Source organism: Gouania willdenowi, chromosome 10 (genome assembly GCF_900634775.1).
Source record: "Gouania willdenowi chromosome 10, fGouWil2.1, whole genome shotgun sequence".
NCBI lineage: Eukaryota > Metazoa > Chordata > Actinopteri > Blenniiformes > Gobiesocidae > Gouania > Gouania willdenowi.
Window position 1 is genome coordinate 22,792,059 of NC_041053.1, and position 20,324 is coordinate 22,812,382.

Consider the following 20,324-nt stretch of genomic DNA (forward strand, 5'->3'; position numbering starts at 1 on the left):
CTGAATTTTAAACTATACCTTTAAGTCACTTACCAAAGTCTAGTAAAATCTGAACTAAAGCCAAATATTATCGAGGCTCCTCATTTGACTGTGGTTGCACATAATTAATTTGGTATTTTATTTGCTTCTTCTTCATTCAAATCACCAACGAGAAGAAAAAAAAAAAAAACAGCCCTCTATTACAGTGGCAGTAGAAGCATATTTAATAAACGGAAATGGTGCTGCTTTCATTTGACTTTAGCAATCTAATGTTTATTGGATGAAAGCTTCATGCTTGTATAATGACAGAGTTGGTTTGTAGCATCATCTTTATGATTGCATACAGGCAGTTTCTCAGGCATTTGACAGTGTTGTTTGAACTGGAGGTGGATGTACAGTAGAGGAGATGAAAGGAAATCTGCTTTGCTGCTTAATGGAGACCACTGTTCAATACTGGTTCTGAGGTAACTGTGAAAGATTTTTTAACTTTCAAATATTTCTTGAGGGATGTCAAGAGATTTAAATTGTGTAAATGGCAGGGCCTAATCACTTTTAGTGTTTGCCTCTCACCATAGTTCAGAAAGAGTTGATGAGAAGAAAAGTCACGATATTGGAGTCTATGCTTCGCACTCCAATTGTCTGACTGTCTGAGAACACATTGTCAGGCAGATTATTTATCTCCCTTGTGTTGGTACTCGTGCATTCTGCAGCCGCTCACAGAAGGTCATTTGCTGACTTGCTCAGCCCACTCCCAAATTATTGCCCCCACAACCTTGAGCTGGCACAAAGCCCTAGCAAGGTTAATGTTGTATGGGGTAATAGATGTGGACCTCTCTCCTGACAAATCTGCAGAGGGTGGACTCCCGCATCAATAATGGTTGCATGGGGTTTCTCATGAGCAAGGCATGTGTGGCAGAGAAACCATATCACAATGTGTGAACAGGAAAGATTACTGTATTTCCGAGGGCAACTACGAAAATCTAGTCTGTGTTTTGACACTAATCTGTGTACCCTTTTTTTTTGGTTATTCCATTTCTGTGGTTTTTTGTTTTACTCACTTAAAACCAAATCAGAAATACTAAAACAATCACTTTTTCTGTTTTAAAATTAAATCTTCTGTTTGTGTGATATTTTGACATTTGTGGGGAAACTGAGAGCGTCATGTTTTAATCTCACCACACAGAGGGGACCCACAGATGAGGGTGGACTTTTACTTCTAAAGGAGCAATAAGTAACATTACTGATGAACTGGTGAATCGAAACATTATTAATGCATGCATAAGAATAAAAAAAATATTTATATAAAACATGCACATGATATGCGATTCAAGGAACCAGAGGTGGTGTAATGAATCTACTAGTGCTCCTCATTTCTTGTTTAATTTTTGTCTGTGTTGACAGCTGCCGTTAGTGACTAGCAGTATTATAACGCTCAAAATAAATATTTTTACTGCTCTCAAAAAAGCTGTAATTGTTTTAGCAAAAGGGTCAAAACGTAGAAGTTCTATCATCTGTTCCTTGCAACAGCCTCACAGTCGATAGTCAGTCAGCTGTTTATCTGGATACTATTTGGACTGTAACACGAGTTCAGTGAAGTTGGCAGTAGGGCTGGGCAAAAAATTGATTAGATAAAAATGATTTTTATTTAGCAAATTCCAGTTTTTAAAAAAATATATTTATTTATTTTTCCCACCATAGTTTTTCCTGACTTTTTTCGCATTCTGATGTGAGCCAGCCCCCTCTTTGTTTACATTTGTTTACTCTTTGAGTAGGCTATGTGTGTGCCACAGGCATGTTACATTTTTTATTCGCACTATGCTGAGATGCTCAGAGAAGAGTTTATTTATTTATTTTTTTAAGTGTAATGTTATATGTTAGAGAATATGTAGTTATCTGATTTCTTAATCAGAAAATTGAAGCTACTGTGAAGTTGCTGTTGCACTTTTGCTTAAACCTTGGTTAAAGCTTGAAATTGTTGAATGACAGAGCCTCATTAATTTTTTATTTTGGGATTTTTTTATGCATTTTACCGCTTGAGGACAATCACAACAATAAAGTTGCACTTTTGACAATATATCTGTCTGCTGTCATTTTGAAGTGCATTGGAAAAATTTAAAAAAATCAAGAATCGAAACTCGAACTTTTCTTTAAAATATTGGAGATTTTTTTAAGGCAAAATTGCCCAGCCCTAGTTGACAGATATTCACAGATTCAGACTTCCAACATCAACAGCTCTTTAACGAAAACATCATCGACACACAAATTACGCCTCTGTGCCATCGGTAAGATCATTTTATCAAACTCAGCAGAGTCTGTGGGTCCACTCTGTGTGGTGAGCTTAAAACACAAAGCTTTCTTCCTTGTTTCCCCTAAATATCCAAATATCACAAACAGAAGATTTCATTTAAAACAGAAAAACACTGCTTGTCTGGCTTTTGATTTTTTTGAATTTCTGCTTTGGTTTTAAGTCAGTAAAACAAAATAACCCACCTTTTATTTGTTAATTTGATTTGGTTTTGAAACGGAATAACCAAAGAATGAAGGGCACACTGATTGACACTGGGCCTTAAAGATTCTAAGCATGTTTTACAAGAAGAGCAGAGGAAGGAAAAGGTTTAAAGATGACTAGAGGAAAGAAAGCACGAGACTACAGAACACAAAATTCCATCTGTTCTGCGTTGGATGGCTTTTTTTTCTTTCTTTTTGCCTGGAGTGAGGCTTTCAATCCAAATTGTGACTCTTGCCAACTGTGTCCCAGAGTCACTTGAGGGAACAGAAAAATGGCAAATGGCTTACAAGCTCTGTAGTGGGTCAGGTCAGAGCTGGACTGACCTGTGTTAAGATGGGCTTTATTGAGCTCTACAAAGGTTAAGAACACATGCATGTTGGACAAATGACTAGAACAGTTGTTTTGAATTTGAACTGTAATCTCTCTATATTTGATTTACTTTATTTCAACTCATCTTCTTTGTTTCGACCGGGAACAGAAATGACCATGCAAACAAAAAGCTGATCATTTCATGAAATTGAAGCAATCCAATTGTATTTTTTTTTTCTCAAGCTAACGATAACGGTACAAGCTTGTGTCATCGAGTTCTGATTAAAAACCCTTCAAAGCAGCTTATATAAAAGTACTTAATCAGCTCGTACTGGGAATTTCTGTTGCAAATGAAAGCATACAGCACTAGAGACTGTTATGCCTATATTTTTTTTTCTACTTTTGGTACACCTGTTCTACTATTCATAATGCTTACATTCTGGAACTTTTAAAATGGAACAATCATAGATTGCATCAACAATAATTGGACGGAATAGTTTTTCAATTTGTGCTGTGACTTTTGAAAGTAGGCTTTACACGGTCAATATTTTTGGGCCGGTCACCCATCAGTGAGGTTCCGACCAATTTTATTTATTTATTCATTTTGGTCTTTATTTCATTCAAAAGTAAAAAAAAAAAAAAAAAAAAAAAAGAATAGACAGTCTAAGCAACAAAACTTCCGATTCAACAAATTTTGAATGAAAAAAAGCAGAAGAGAAGATTACTCTTATAGTATGTGCCCCTTTGGTACTACCTGACACAGATTCATGGAAAATCAAACGGTACCATATTTCGGGACCTGAATGCAGCCTTGTGACTGTGAGTTGAAGAATTTCCATGGAGGAACAGAACATAACATTTGTTGTCTGTGTGTGTGAGTGTGTGGCCCTTTAACTGCAAATGAATGAGTGAGGGAATAAACAAAGCATGCACGCACTCACATACACTAACAGCTGCCGCAGCCCCTGCTTTCAGAGCCGGTAAACTGGGGAAGAAGTCCGCTGCTCAGCTCCTTTGCTGCAACCGAGAACCGAGACACATTTTTGCCGTTCACTCATAGGTTTTAACCTTTGTGCACAAATGTGAGTGAAATAAAGCCGTGCCACGTAAAGCAAACAACCCTTCGGTGTAAATGAGATGGATAAAACACTGCAAACCGAGCATCTACATAAACGACAATGACGTCATTGATCGGGCAGGCGAATTAAGACATTACAGCCGATCACATTAATTGCATAAAATGCTAAATATCGGTCGATCCGATAATGCCGATCAGATTGGTATAAAGCCTGTTTGAAAGTGCTGTCAGATTGGATGTAGAAGAGTGGTTTAGTCTGTATTTTTAGACCATCTTGTATGAGTTGGCATGAAATACTAAAACTTTACTCAGTTTCTTACTAAAAGCTCATTGAGTCAAATTTTTTTTCAATCTCTAGCAGTTTAATTAATCCTCATAAGATCCACGTTGATAAAATATTTTTTTTTTTCCCCTCCACATTTTCTGCTCAGGGGGAAAGGGCCGCTAAAAAATACATCTGATGTTATCAGCGCTGCCAAGAAGATTGCAGAGGCTGGATCAAGAATGGACAAGCTGGGTCGCACCATCGCTGACAATGTAAGTCTTAATTAATCTACATAACTAAGTTTTTATTATTAGCTGCACCTTTGTAGTATCAACCCAATTTTATGATTACTTTGTTTCCTGTGTAGTGCACCGACATTGTCATGGCCTAATAAATCAGTGAGAAGGGCAGTAACGAAAATAAATTATTTGTTGTGAAATCAAGGTTAGAAAACCCATTAGCATGATGTTTTCTTTAACCTGGCTTGTTTTAAGTAAAGAGACTCTATGCCTAAACAAGAGGCTGTAAAAAACAGCTTTAGCATCTTGACATGAGTTTTTCATTTTAAGTTTGTTTTATAACATGAGGGCATGCTACCCCAATAAAATCTTTATTGGACTTGTTTCACATGTCAAACAATTTATATACACCAGTTATATTAGCTGCATGCAGGGATCCAGCTTTAGAGTGCACATGAACATGGTTTTTACCCTCTGCCAAAGGGTATTGTCATCAGTTCGTCGTCCGTCTGTCTGTGTGTGTGTAGAGTGGTGTAGGTCTCTTAATGCAATACCCACCAAACATTCTCACACCAAAACATTGGTACTAATGGGGGGATTCCAGGTAATGGGAAAAAAAAATTCCGGTCAGTCATGTTGACTGAACTTAAAGAAGGAATTTCTTGCTGTAAGTTGACATTCACTCAGGGCTTTAGATTAGTGCTACAATTTTTTCGATCTGATCATTTTTGGTGAAAAATGGTATTTTTAAAAAAAAGTCTATTTTTGGACTATGTAGGTGTAAATCTGAATTCATAACCCAGCAACAATTCATGCATCAAAACATTGGTACTAATATGGGGATTCTAGGTAATGAAATTTTTTTTCCAGTGGAACAATTTTTGGTGAAAAAACAACGTTTTTGTTGTATACTGATTTTAAAGAAGAAAAGGAGGCGGACCATTGATACTTTGCTGTAAGGTGACATTCACTCAGGGTTCTTGATAAGTGGGAAAACATGTTGTCTTTGTGTTTGTCACAGTAACTACTATGTAATAAAATTCTATGCCTATACAAGTGAGTAATCATAATTAATAATGTTTTATTCTCCTACCGGTATTATAAATGTAATAGATGAACCATTTCCAACTATAAATTCACTGAAGTGCGTAGCTTGGTCACAATAAATCAATGTAAATAATTTTTCGTGACAGTTAATGTTTTGAGAATTTTTCAAATTGTTTATTGTTGGAAATCGGAACTACAATCTACTGGAGCATAACAATTTTGTAATTTTCAAACTATACCTTCATGTTATCACATGACTGGTATGTCTTGAACTGGCATTACTGTATGCTGCAATGTTCATGCTTAAAACACTACAGTTATGCTTGTTTTTGTTTTTTTTTAAATTAAAAATAGTAAATCCTCTTTGGTCCGGCAACCCCCTTTTTATATATATATATATATACATATTTTTGTCGACAACACTGTGAATTAACAGGTTGGCTGTCTGACCAGTTCATTTGTATTATTTCTGAAGACTTGTTGACATAACTTATAAAACAAGGCCTTTAAATACATTTTTAGCCTGCTTTGACATTTCACCTCCAGTTCTATTAATTCTAACAGTTAGCAGACAATCTTAGAACTGATATTAAAGCGCCGATATTCTATGTATTTGCCGATAAAAGATTTATCAGTTAAAAATTGAAAAGCAAAGTTGCTCAAATTTCAAATTCTAAATAAATATATAAATCAAAATAGGTCAAATGTAACTGTAAACAATGAACTAACTGTTGTAATTTTGTAAGTGGCATGTTATAATGCACAAAGCACAACACGGAGCCATAGAATTTCCATGCAGCCAAAAAGTTACATATTACAGCCTTACCGACTCATCAGCCAGGCTGGCTAGTGTCCATTAATTGGTGATGGCTAAAATCGACCCAATAATTTTGCTTCATCGATTATTAGCTTTAACTGACGTATGTACCTTGAAATAAATACTATAACCATTACCAATTCCATTCTCAATCAAGCACTTTGGTTTTTCTATCACACTCTCTCCAACTCCCAGTTCAATCATCTCCCACCATCTATTCGTTACCTCTGAGACTATGGTCCTTGACATAGGGAAACACACATTCAATTATCTATAGCCTCATATTTCACTTAAATACTTGCACTGTGCTGCTCCTTAGGGAGACACTGTGCATGATTTATCCTCCAACTCATGCATGTGCCATCTCTTAGGCAGAGACTTATTGCTTTAGTGTTTGCAGTATGCATACATTTTGTTGTTAAATCATGGACGATTTTTTTCTCGGTGTTGTAATGTAATGTGTTTGTCAGATTGAGGTCTTTTACAGTGAGGATGTTGCATGGTTTGTAGATGTTGAGAACTAATAGCCTTGGCACTCTTTTAGTTGTTTCCAAGAACTCGTCTTTGTACAGGGAAGTGTGCATCAAATTCAGGGTTTTAAGGTATTTACTGTTGGCAGCCCTGAGTTGCTATATTTATTATTATAGGTTTGTAACCATGACTGTTTATTTAAAGGCTGCTCAAAGAACAAGAATCTATCAAGATGTATTAGTTTTTTTTTCCTGTCTTTTTTTAAATTGTAGTATTCTGTAAATCCCCCTCTTGTGATTTCCAACGCAGGTAGCAGGTTCAAACATTTTATCCTGTACTTGGGGAAAAAAATAAATTCAGTTCCTTGCCTCGTGTCTCTCCTGTCGCCGAGAAGCTGCTGGTCTCCTTGAGCCCTGTCCACACTTTGGATGTTTTATTTAACAGGCCCTTAGCTTTTGTTACATTGCACTGTCGAGGTCTGTCACCAACCGTTTTACCTGTACGGACTCAACTGCAGTAGAATCATCTGGATAGAAAACAGGAATCCTGGAGAGTGATTGTTTTTTTTTTTTTTAACACACTGCTGCTTTTAAAGATGCGTATTCACTTTATTGGAAACAAATATTGTTATTCCCCAAAGATGACAGATGGGCAGCTGTGTCGGTGTGTGAGCGTGCATATCTGTGTGCACAGGCTGCAGCACTGCCTCCCTCATGTGTATGGATCTGTTAGTTTAGCTAACTGCTGTCTTTCCGTTATTGTGGATGCACGTTTTTGTCTTTTGCAATCAGTGTTGTGGGAGTGTGGTTTTGTGTGTTTGTGCACGCAAAACAGAAGAATTGGAGGTTGTAAGTACTCGAGGTATGAATAAATGAAGAGCTTTGGCTGTTGAACCACAAGTCTTTGCCAAGAGTGAAGACCCCTTTAGTCTTTGCACACATCCAGCTGTCCCTGTTTTGTTGTTGCTCTCGGCACAGACCAAAACAATTGCAGGGCAGGCGACACTGGCTCATAAACACATCACGAAGGGCTTCCAGGTATTAATGTGGGTTAAAGTGGAGGATGGTGATGAGGGGATAGGAGCGAGACCAATAAGGGGTAGTGCATTTGTGGTAAGAGAGATACGTCCCTCCTGAGAGATGAATCCATTAAGAGCACTTTGCCTTTTAATTAGCAGTATAATTGCCAGGTGGCAGCATTTTTTTCCTTTTTTTTTTTTAAAATTCAAACATTTTTAGGTTTTAATTTAGAACCACATATGTAACGGAACAGAAGATGCCACAGGCTCAAATGTAGCTAAAGCTTTGACTCTTTAGGATGGACCACACGCACTATATAAGTAGATAAGTGAAGCAGCAACTACCCAGATGCACACATACAGACTGAGTCAGAGGAACAAAGGCAAAGCTGGGACTGCTCATTAACCTAGGCAAAGCATATTAATCACTCGGGCTTTGTGAGGGTCTGCCTCTGATATAAAACACATTGGCAGATGGTTCCAGACTGGTAGCACTGCATCTCACCCCACATTCTCCTTCACGCAACTGGCATGTCATTTTGTAATTGCACACCGAGCTTTACTCAAAGGGTGCTGGTGGACACAGTCTCTGTGTGTTTTTATGAAATACTGTTTAATGCGGGTAATGGAGCCTTATAAAAGTTTAAGTAAATGAGTGTAGTGTAGAGATGAGCTGCAGGATTTAGGTCAATGCTGTACAAAGGTCTGCACTGCAGTTTATTAAGAATTTATGACCCTCCTCGACAGGGCACCTTATGAGAATTCCATCTGAGTGGGCTGGTAAACAAATAATGCTATGTAATTGAGATTTATAATGCAAATGTGTTAGCCACTATGTAGCCCATAAATTTCTGCTGCATTCTTTTTTTTTTTGCTGCACAAACACCTGCACTCACACAAACGCATAAAAGAAGGCTTGCATAATTAGAGAACAGCCTTGCACTTTTTGTGTGTGTGATTGTGTGTTGTGCAAGCTTTATCCTCATGATGTATACTGACACACAAAGTGTAGTTTTCCAATTTGCCTTCAATCAGTAAAGATTTATGGTGATCCATGGGCTCTGTTGCTGGTCACAGTCTAATCCCAGCTCTGGCCCGAGACGCTTTACAGCAGACACAGTTGTAAATTACCTACTGCAGAGGAGAAATAAAACCACCCAGAGACTTCACATATTCTCAGCTCAGTAGTTCAAGGGTCAACCCACAGTCAACAGCAGTTCAAAAACAACAGAGAGAAGCTGGGTGGCTTTCACCACTACCCTAGAGATTGTTTATATCATTATCCTCATTTTTTTTATATATATTTCTGATGTGTTTCTGTTCAAGATTTACTAAACAAAATGCTAAGCACAGGCAAAATATGGCTGTAGTACCTTATCATTACTATGCAAGTACAAATGCAGAACTAAATGTACCTGGTTAGCTTTTGTTAGAAGAGTGTTCAACTTGTGCAACAATTTCACTGAATAGATAGAAATGTCCTTATCCTGCCATTAACACTTTTGTTGTTTTAACGAACGCTCTTTTCATTTCACAACTTTTTTAAAAAGGCCTTCTGGTTGCAATTGGCATAATGAGCACACAGAATTAAGAGGCTGTAAAGTCAGGTCAGGTTTGCTTACAATGGATTTCATTTAAAGGTCCCATGTAATGCTGTTTTTCACCCAACTCCATTTGTTCTAAGAACCCCAAAAACATAGTATTTGAGATTTATTTTCTCAAACGTGCCTGTTTTCCAGAGTTTTAGCCTCTGAAAAGTCACTTTCTGAGCAACTCTACACAAACAAGCTGATTTGCTGCCTACTTATGCATATTCATGAGTGAGCGTGTCTATAGACGGGACACTGACTTCCTCCTCCCCGCATTGTGACATAGGGCCAGAGGACGGCCCGCCCTCCTCCCACCCACTCCGTACCAGAGCTCATGCTGTTTTATAAACATAGACAGAGCGTGGGGGCGGGGCGATCGCTGGTACATACATAGACTTTAGAAAACACAAACATAGCACTACGCAAACGACGCTGAAATGCTCACCTTTGTGGGTGTGTCTGTTTACATGTCAATCATGGCAGAGCTTCCTGGAGGCACGGCTTCTCCAGCTCAGAGCTGCGTCAAATTCATCATCAAAGTGGGAACGCGTCATCAAATTGGAGTGAGGTGTTTGGGCTCAGCCTGCAGTAAGAAAGGAGCAAATCACCCTCTAACTAACGATTCAGGGAATCAATAAAAAAAAAAAAACACTTTGGCCATGTGTATGAAGCACAAATAGCACTTTATGTTGTTTAAAGCACAGAACAGTCAATTTAGCGTAACATGGGCCCTTTAAAACAACATATATTCACCCAGAACAGAGATGGACAACTTTTTATTGGAGTTGGGGCCAGAAAAAAAAATTGTTTTGGCCATATTATTAGAATTTGTCGGCATTTAGAAAAAAAAACATTTTGTCATCTTTGTGCATTTTGTTTTTATGACTCTTTTTATGTATTTTTGTTGTCCTTGTGTGTATTTCTCTGTAATTGTGTTTTAGAGTCATTTTTTGCATTTACTTTGGTGCAGCACAAAATTAAATCGAGGGCTGCTGGTTGCCCATGTCAGACCAGAGGATCACGTTTGTGACCACGAGTAGAAACATTTACCAAGTTGGTTGTGATCTATGCAGGCAAGCTGTCTGACGTAAAGGATAATTTATGAAAGGTTAAAGAAAGTTTAAACTTGTTTTTTGGGGTTTTTTGTACTCCTCTGTTCTCTTACAGTTGTATTAAGTTGTTAATTTCCCTTACAACTACAATAGCATAATGTCTGAGTGACAGGTGCAGAACCAACATTAAAAATGAATAAGGGCTTTTTTAATTGTTCCCTGTGGTTACCTCAACTCTTCTTTTTCCTCTTTTGGTTTGTCCCCTGGTTGTTTTCTTTTTGTCCTACCCAGAATTTCTGTCTGCCTTCAGTTTCACATTAATAGTCCCAAGTGCTACCAGGATTTATTTGATCCCATTTACACATGAAGCACTTTTAATATGCACTGTGAGAAGATCACACCGTTACGGCTTGATATTAAATAAAATATGACAGACAAAAGTAGACTATGGCAGTTTTATTTTCAGCCCTAAATCGTTCAAAGAATCTTCTCCAGGACAACGAAGTGAGAAGAACGTGTTGTGCAGATTATTTATGTTAATCAGATCATTCAGTGATAAATCTAATATCTTTGTCATATATTAACCCTCTAAGCTTTTGAAACCATTTTCTCTTTTCTAGTAATGTCAAATTTTTGTTACATTTTACTCAATGCAAAGAAAAGTCACATTTTTCACATCTCCTCCCTCCTTAATTCTCCTTTTTTACTCTATTTATCCACATTGCTTTTCCGCATGCCATCCAACATATATTTTAAAACGGTCAATGTTACTTTATGTTCGTTTTTTAATCTACAAGAGCAGTGAATAAGCGCTTTTAATTTTATTTTATTCAACAGTAGTAGTTATTAGTTAAAGAATGAATGTATCATTAGAAAAAAGAAAAATAAACTATTTGTCTAGATGTGCTGTATGTGCCTGTATGCAAGTTAAATTTCCACAAAACCAGGTTCAAGTACATATAAATGCAGGCATTGTGTGTATTTGAGACTATGTGAAGGCTGCTGCAGAAAAAACAAATTAGGCTGTCAACCTGTCATGCTCTTTGGCAATAGATTGGGTGAAAGCGCATATTCACAATTGTACATTCCCCACTATGATACCCATTGTACCATTCTGTCATATTCTATTTGTAATATCTATAAGGCTTCCTCAATATAGGGTGGATAAACGTATGAAATAAACAATTAAATGGATGATGCTTAATAACAGAAGACAGGCACCAAGTAGAGATGGAGAGATTAATTTTATGAGCATAAACAGTTTTTTTCTTAGATTTTAAACTAGGTGTAACTATCTGACATACAGTGGGTGGGTACGGAAAGTATTCAGATCCCTTTAAATGTTTTACTCTGTTTCATTGCAGCCAAAATGTTATTTTATTTCTCAATGTACACTCAGCACCCTATCTTGACAGAAAAAACAGAAATGTATGCAAATTTATTAAAAAAGAGAAACTGAAATGAAATATCACATGGTCATAAGTATTCAGACCCTTTGCTCAGTATTTAGTAGAAGCACCCTTTTGAGCTAGTACAGCCATGAGTTTTCTTGGGAATGATGCAACAAGTTTTTCACACCTGGATTTGGGGATCCTCTGCCTTCTTCCTTGCAGATCCTCTCCAGTTCTGTCAGGTTGGATGGTGAACGTTGGTGGACAGCCATTTTCTGGTCTCTCCAGAGATGCTCAGTTGGGTTTAGATCAGGGCTCTGGCTGAGCCAGTCAAGAATGGTCAGAGTTGTTCTGAAGCCACTCCTTTGTCATTTTAGCTGTGTGCTTAGGGTCATTGTCTTGTTTGAAGGTGAATCTTTGGCCGAGTCTGAGGTCCTGAGCACTCTGGAAGAGGTTTTCTTCCAGGATATCTCTGTACTTGGCCACATTCATCTTTTCTTCAGTTGCAACTATTCGTCCTGTCCCTGCAGCTGAAAAACACCCCCATTGCATGATGCTGCCACCACCATGTTTCACTGTTGGGATTGTATTGGGCATGTGATGAGCAGTGCCTGGTTTGATAGTTGAGTGATAGTTGACTTTGTGGAACTTTCTCCCATCTCCCTACTGCATCTCTGGAGATCAGCCATAGCGATCTTTTTTACCTTTCTCACCAAGGCTCTTCTCCCACAATTGCTCAGTTTGGCTCGACGGCCAGTTCTAGGAAGAGTTCTGGTCGCCCAAACTTCTTCCATTTAAGGATTATGGAGGCAACTGTGCTCTTAGGAACCTTGAGTGCTGCAGAAATTCTTTTGTAACCTTGGCCAGATCTTTTCCTTGCCACAATTCTGTCTCTGAGATCCTTGGGCAGTTCCTTCGATCTCATGATTCTCATTTGCTCTGACGTGCACTGTGAGCTGTAAGGTCTTATGTAGACAGGTGTGTACCTTTCCTAATCAAGTCCATTCAGCTTAATTAAACACATCTTGACTCCAATGAAGGAGCAGAACCATCTCAAGGAGGATCAGAAGAAATGGACAGCATATTAGTTAAATATGAATGTCAGAGGAAAGGGTCTGAATACTTTTTTCAGTTTTTCTTTTTTTAATACATTTGCAAAATTTAATACATTTCTAATTTATAATAAAGATGGGGTGCTGAGTCTACATTAATGAGAAATCAAATGAACCTTTTTGATTTCAGCAAATGGCTGCAATGAAACAAAGTGAAAAATTTAAAGGGGTCTGAACACTTTCCGTACCCACTGTACAATGAATTCATGAAGAAGCATAACATATAACACATTCTGGTTTCCCTGCCTCTTGGTCCTCGCAAACAGCGACATATTGGAACGCTGCCCTGCTTGTAAATATTGGGAACTGGCATTTTCTCTGGGTGATGCATGGAGAAAGGTCAGGGCTCACTGCTAGCAGCACTGTGGCTGTCCCTCTGTCCCTGCTCTGAATAATGGAACTCGCAGGAAGTGCATTGCATTAGCAATGATGAGACCTGACCATACTGATGATCAGTTATCCTCCTGATAGTTACTCAACACAATGTGCATTCATGCTATGTCATTCCTCGTGTCTCTTCTACTAATGCAAGTGTTGTGACTAATTCACCAAAGAAACAGCTTAAATGAAATGCAAAGGTGTAAAGGTGGATTTACCTTTTTCTTGAGAGTTCTTCGTCAATAAGGAACATTTAAAAAGCTGGTGTTTTTGTTTGTACCAGCTGTGAGGAATTGTGAGTCAAGAACAACTGAAGAAAAATCAGAGACATTTCTGCTTGTGCGACTGGCTCCTATTTGAAAGATGGTGACTCACATTTTTTTATGAGTTTGCCTTGAAAAAAATGTCCAGAGTCCTGTGATTAAGTCACACTTCTCTCCTTCCTGATTTGCTATCTCTCAATGGTAGCTGACCATGCAAGGTTAACTGTCCCAGTCAGTAACTGAGTTCACAGCTTCAGGCAAAACGCAAGAAGCAAGGGATGACTTAGGACCAACATTCTTCAGCAGCAATCAAGACACAAAAAAATGCTTTCTTGTGCTTTAATATTTGAAGTCACTCGATCTCTTCACGCACGAGCAGACTTTGTTTTTGAAATGGAAATGAGTTGTGTAAATAGTGGGGTCAGAGTTTGATCTTGACCATTTAGCTGATGGGCAGCTGAAGGCAAATTATGTTGCAAATTGAAAGCTTTTTTATGTAGTTTTATAAATGATTCTGTAGAATACGAGTTGACTTTATATTTAAGTCACCTGGGATGAGATGCATTAATCAGGGTAGATGGTAAGGGACATTTTTTTTGGCTTCAAAGTGTCCTCCTCACACAGAGCCTGCTTCTCATGTTAATCACACATGGGGCTTCTGTTTTCATTACCAACACAATCCCAGGTGTTTTTGTCTTTTCCCTGCGCAGTTTATGTATTCATGTGTGTGAGAGTCTGTGCTGCCTCGCAGAGTTTCCTGACTGCTGAGTGAAGCCAGCAGCTGAGCTGAGTATGAGCACAAGTGATGCTTTCACAGTGCACTGCTCTCAGCCGTCTCAATACTTCCCTGAGTCCTCATTAGCATGGCTGCTGCATTCAGTCTCATCGCAGGTTTCTGCTATTGCACGTGGGCACATGTGTCCAGTCCACACATCCCAACTTGGTAATCTCTTCCACAGTTGGCTCTTCTTGTCTGCATCTCTTTCTTCCCTTCTACTTCTCCCACTTAGTTACCCCCCCCCCCTTGTAATTTTTCCATCTGACTCACTCTTCAACCCATTTTTCCACCGACTTATTTTTCACTCCTTCCTACCCATTCTCTTTAACCTCCATCTTTTGCCCATTTTCTCTGCTCTAACAGCCAGGTATTAGTCCTCTTGTGTGATCATCATTGCCTCTGGTTCACTGTCTCTCCATTTCCCCATGCAACCTTTTTCTTTTTTTAAACACATCTATTTTCTCTCAACCCATCCTTTCCTTTTACTACACTGCATCATATGGCTGTGATAGTAATATTTAAAGTAACATTTTCATTGAGTATCTGAGAAAACGAGTGTTGGATTTTGTCACATTTAAATAAGAGTTGCAGGAAGTTGTGACGTTTTACTTTTCTAAAATATATATATAATTTTTTTTAGATTTTATTTTTTGCCATAGCATATACACATCCCTCTAATCCACACTGTGTGTAAAAGTGCACAGATGTATCAATACATGCATGCCTGGCTGTGTTCATCTTTGGAAAAATAAAATATTATTTCTTCAAAACATAGGTATACAGTATATTTCATTCAATTGAATAAAACTGTATTTATCCCCAAGGGGCAATTCAATGGCATAATTGCAGCATAGAGGAAAAATCAAACTGACAAAAATGAAGACAGAACAGAGCATTAAACAATAGGCCTACATAAGTGCTGTGATCAGAGTTAAGTGCTCATTGCTCTCTCTAAAGTGCTATGTGCGTTCATTTAATCGGGGGCTGGGCAAAGATGTTGGTGTCAGAGTTTTTTTTTTCAAAACAATTTAAATTTTTATAAATTGATTTTTAAAATTTTACATTTTTATCATAAATTATCTTAATAGACTAATTTATCATGGAAATATATTTTGTGCAACACATTTTTACTGTTTTGACACTTACCAATCTCCCTGAATCTCTTGTTTTCTATTGTCCAATACCAGGGGTTTGGCAACTTTAAAGAGCCACTTTAGCCCCTCCCACCAAACAAACAGGACTCTGTTTTCACTGTTGATAATTTATTAATAAAAGACACACAAGGAACAGACTGGTGTACGGCCTATTAATGCAGTATGTAACGAGCAAGTGTTTACACAATTTCTATAATCATTATCATTGAAATTAATGATGTTTTATTTTTCATTAAAAAATATAACTGTAATACACAGCATTGCTGTGTGCGCTTACCAGCCTGGTGGTTGTAAATGCATATTTAATGGAGAATATTACCACTAGAGAATGTTAATTCACTTTTTTTTTTTTTTTTTTTTTTTTTTTTTACAATAAAGGAGGATAATTGTTCCCTGATTGTGGCAAAACATGGTGAGCAAGTTGCAGTTTAAGGGGTTTGAAGTTAAAAGGTTTTGCTCAAAAGGAACCCTACGAGGCAGATCTAAAGCAAACAGACAATGAAAGTTCCACTTTGACGTCCATTAGGTGATGATTATTTATGTAGAAGATGTGGTGACTGTAAACAAAACAACAGAAAATAGATGAATCATGCATTTCCAGTTGTTTTAAGTTATTAACGAAGTGTTTAAATTATTCAATTGATGAGCGGCAAAGATGGTTACCAGGTAATTTACCATTAATGTGCTGGCACGAGACTTAAAGGAAGCATTTGGATTTTTTTTTTTGTAGTTTTTTTTAATGGAGAGTGTAATTGACAAAATGATTTTTTTCAACAAAGTTGTCGCTGCTAAATGCTAAAAAAAAAAAACCTCTAGACAAGTTGTCTCTTTAAACTGTTTTATTGTGATTCATTTGGTATTGTCAGTAGTGGTGGGAACCTCTGGGTACCTCACGATACGATACGCGCTACAATACTGCGATTATCGATATATAGGTCAGAAATCAATATATGATAATCTATGACATAACAAGAAAAAAACAGATTATGTGAATAAATACTATTTTTATTTAATATCTCTTAAAGACAATAAATTCAAAAAGTGTCCTATGAACAGTGACACTATTTTAGTGCAACATTTCTGTAAATAGGTGTCAACACACCAATGTAAACTAATAAATATCTCCAATAGTGCTATCTGTAAACAAAAAATAGGGTCTTTCTTACCAGTGACACCATTATAGTGTAATATTCCAGTAAACAATATATTGGTTCCTTCAACAAACAGTGACAACATTTATGTGAAGACCTACCTGCACATAAATCGATACTTAGTGCGAGCATATCGATAAAAAAAAACAAAAAAAAAACGTGATATATCGCCGTATCGAGTTATTGTCACACTCCTAATTGTCAGCTTGATGAATTTTAATGTCTTTATTATGTTAGTATTTTGTTTTTTCTGCATTGTAAGCCTTGTGAGAACAGATATTAAAATGTATTTTTTCCTTTTTTGATGATTGGTTAGCACAGATTTTTGGATTCTTTATCATGGGAGATGACTTTTAGAACCCAGTTTGAAGGTTTTCCCATCATGAGTTGGTATTCTACATATTCACACTAAGGGTCTCTTCTTAAATTCTTTTGTTGGACTAATAGTGAATTCCTTTTAGTCTGTGGATAACAGATCATTAATGGCTGAAGTACAGAATTTGAAAGCATTTCATCTTAAAGTACTGCCTCTGTCTCCACCTTCTATCAAGTCTTTCTGTCTCTAAAAAAAAAAAACTTTGCTTTTGAAGCACCTTGTGCTTGATTGACAACTCTTTGCTTCAGAGCTGGATTTGCATTCCTTTGCAACTTGGATCATACCTAACCTTACTAAAGACGGTTTAGCGATTTAACAAGTGGGGGCTTGTGTTTGTCATTGTGGCCTTAAGGCTCATCCCTGGTGCGAGTTCCTGCGTTGCCTGTCACACTGTTTCTGTCTGATCTTGATAAAGTGTGAGATCGCCGCCCCTGCAGACAAGCATAAATATCCTGATTGAGTTGTGTCAGCAAGTGACTCTTCTTAGCACCTTCCCATTGGGTCGTAATGCAACAGCTATCCTGCTCATGCTTTTATTCTGGCTTGTACAGTTGGGATTTATAATGTTAAGTGGGAGTTATTAGACTGAGGTTTATTATTGTACTGTGAATGCTTTTACAGACATATTTCTGTTGGCTCTTATAATGGCGTACATGTGGCATAACATTCATTCTTAATGAGACAAATTACAAAAAGTATTGGGTTCTTTTCATTGTAAAGTAGTTTGTGTTGCTTATTTACATTGTACAGACGGTTCACCATCCTCACGCTACTTTCCATCTGCACTCAAATGAGTAAAACATGACTCTTCGCTCACTGAGGACCGACAGATTCTCAAGAGCAGCATATACTCACTGACCCAAAACAGACCCTGTTACTTACTGTCTGCAAAACAAAATCCAGTTTGGAGGCACAAGAGTCACTTTTTTTGTTTTTCCCCTTCATTTTTTTTAATGGCATTGGAGTTTTTAGGATCTCCTAAGCTCATGTAACTATTCAACCATGAGTTATTTGAATCCTGATGCACCACTGTGAATTCTCTTTGGCATAGTGTCCCGACTCAACCTGCAAAAATGACCTGCTGGCGTACCTGCAGCGTATCGCCCTCTACTGCCACCAGCTTAACATCTGCAGCAAAGTCAAAGCAGAGGTCCAGAACCTGGGAGGAGAGCTGGTCGTGTCTGGGGTAAGTTAATTCACTCACCAGTGCATGTTATTTCTAAATGACCCTTTGCTAAAGGAAATTTCATATCAGCCGTGTTCAGTTTCCTTAACGTTTGTTTCATTTGAATCTTTCCTTCGTTTACACCCTATACATATAAAGAGCTCTAAGCAAAGAATGCTATGCAAAAACAGTTCTTAAACATGTTTAAATAGCTGACAGTTTAGTCCCTGGGTAACAATTGTTGTAAATAAAGGAGGTAAAACAAACACAAAATTGTTGCAATAATATCATTTTGACGCCAGAGGTGGCAAAAGTACTAGTCTTCAATACTCTATTAAAAGTATAGATACCTGGTAAAAGTATTGAAGTGTGCTCCCTTATTTCAGTAAAAAGTACCTTCTACTAAATGTACTTAAGTTAAAAAAAAAAAAAAAGTAAAACAAATGTTTTTTTCAATAAGACAGTGTTTTTAAACTAGAAAATTCTATAACTTTTATTTTTTTTAAGAACTTGTAAAATACTGGTACGCGGAAACAAGAATTTAGCATTCATAATAAATAAAAATGTGTCAAGGGGAAAAAAGTGCAAATGCTCAATAAAACCCAGAGTGCTTTGAGCATCGTATGGATTTTAACGATTCCGATTCTCAATTTCAATTCCTGTTCTAAACAATTCTCGATTCTGATTCTTTGAGTTGTGCAGGTCATAGATTTCACAGGAGAATTGTCATTTGAAAAAAATCTTTACACAGGCCATTTTTATTAATTCACTTAGTTGATGCAGTTTAATTTGGTTGCTGAACTGTAACTAGGGTATTCAATTACAAAGGTCCACAACTGTAAGTGTAAAAATGAAACTTGCTGAAATAAAACTACAAGTTGGCAGCAGTCTAAAAAACGAAGAGCTACAGACCAGGTAGATGTGAAACAAAATAAAACAAACCCAAACCCTGGCACAGTCATGTGACAAATCAATCAACAGTTGTTGTTGAGGAAGATTATTATTATTCTGGATACAGTGAAAACAGAAACTATGAAAAATAGTTATATTTTGAACTTGTTTATATTGTAGGGAAGATATTATATGCATAAATGTAATTGGAGTCTAAAGCCACAAAAATGGCACCACTTTAAAAAGAAAATAGACTCATACAAGACCTTTTTACATAGAGTATAAGACAAAAGAGCAGTGGAAACATTGGACATTTTTGAATCCTTAAATCTTTTGATTAAAGTAAAGTATCCCAAGTATTTGTTTCTTTACATACATACGTAAGTTGTATATGACTGTAGATAATGTATATGTTTTATATAAATGGGTAATAGTTGTATGGAGTGCACGTATCAATTAAAAAACAGACAGCAGCAGCAAAGGACTGTCTACACTTCTCATGTAGCGTGTTGAATTTAAAACGGATAACTTCTGGAATAAGGCTACATTCTGGATGAACTCATCCTTTAGTAACTCCCTAGGTTGATTATTTAAACCGTAGAAGCAGCGCTGTCTATGATATGGCCGGAGAATAAGTGATAAGCGTTCTCTTTCTCGCGTGCGCGCACACGCACACGTGCACACACACACACACACACACACTGCAGCCACTCCAGTCGCGGTCTGAACGCACCTCATACAAGCCCTGCCTGAACAAACAGAGCAAGATGCGGAAACAAACGAGTGTAAGCATTTAGGAATCGGAAAAAACAAATCAAAATGCAAACATCTTCGTAACGATTCCAGAACCAGTTCTCGGTTCCCAACCCTAGCTTTGAGTTTAACATTTTTAAGAACTTGTAGAAAACTAGTACATGGAAATAAATTAATCTGTTACCCTTTATGAACACCTGGATAATTTAGCACCCATTATAGATACAATTTGTAAATACAATGTTTCAAGACGTTGTGACGTCATTCTTGAAGTTCCTAAAAGTAACGAGCTCATTTATAAAATGTAAGGAGTAGAAAGTATAGATTTGTTCAAAAAAGTAAGGAGTAAAAGTAAAAAGTTGCCAAAAAATACTGAGATACCAGAAAAAACTACTTAAGTACAGTATTTGTACTTTGTTACTTGTCACCTCTGTTTGACGCACACAGACTCTCAGGCGTTGAAGTGTGGTTAAGATGATCTTTCTAAGCAGTAGCGTATTATTTCAGAGGAAAAATCCACAGCACACATCACATTTCTC

The 20,324-nt window shown here is 37.3% G+C and overlaps 1 protein-coding gene across 1 annotated transcript in view; it reads left to right on the top strand.

The window, feature by feature from the left end:
* Positions 1 to 20,324, top strand: part of ctnna1 (catenin (cadherin-associated protein), alpha 1) — a 79,573-nt gene that overhangs the window by 56,364 nt on the left and 2,885 nt on the right. Inside the window, exons 16-17 of the mRNA XM_028458808.1 lie at positions 4,307 to 4,412; positions 18,028 to 18,162. Of these exons, the coding sequence (XP_028314609.1) occupies positions 4,307 to 4,412; positions 18,028 to 18,162 (241 nt within the window). The remainder of the gene's footprint in view (positions 1 to 4,306; positions 4,413 to 18,027; positions 18,163 to 20,324) is intronic.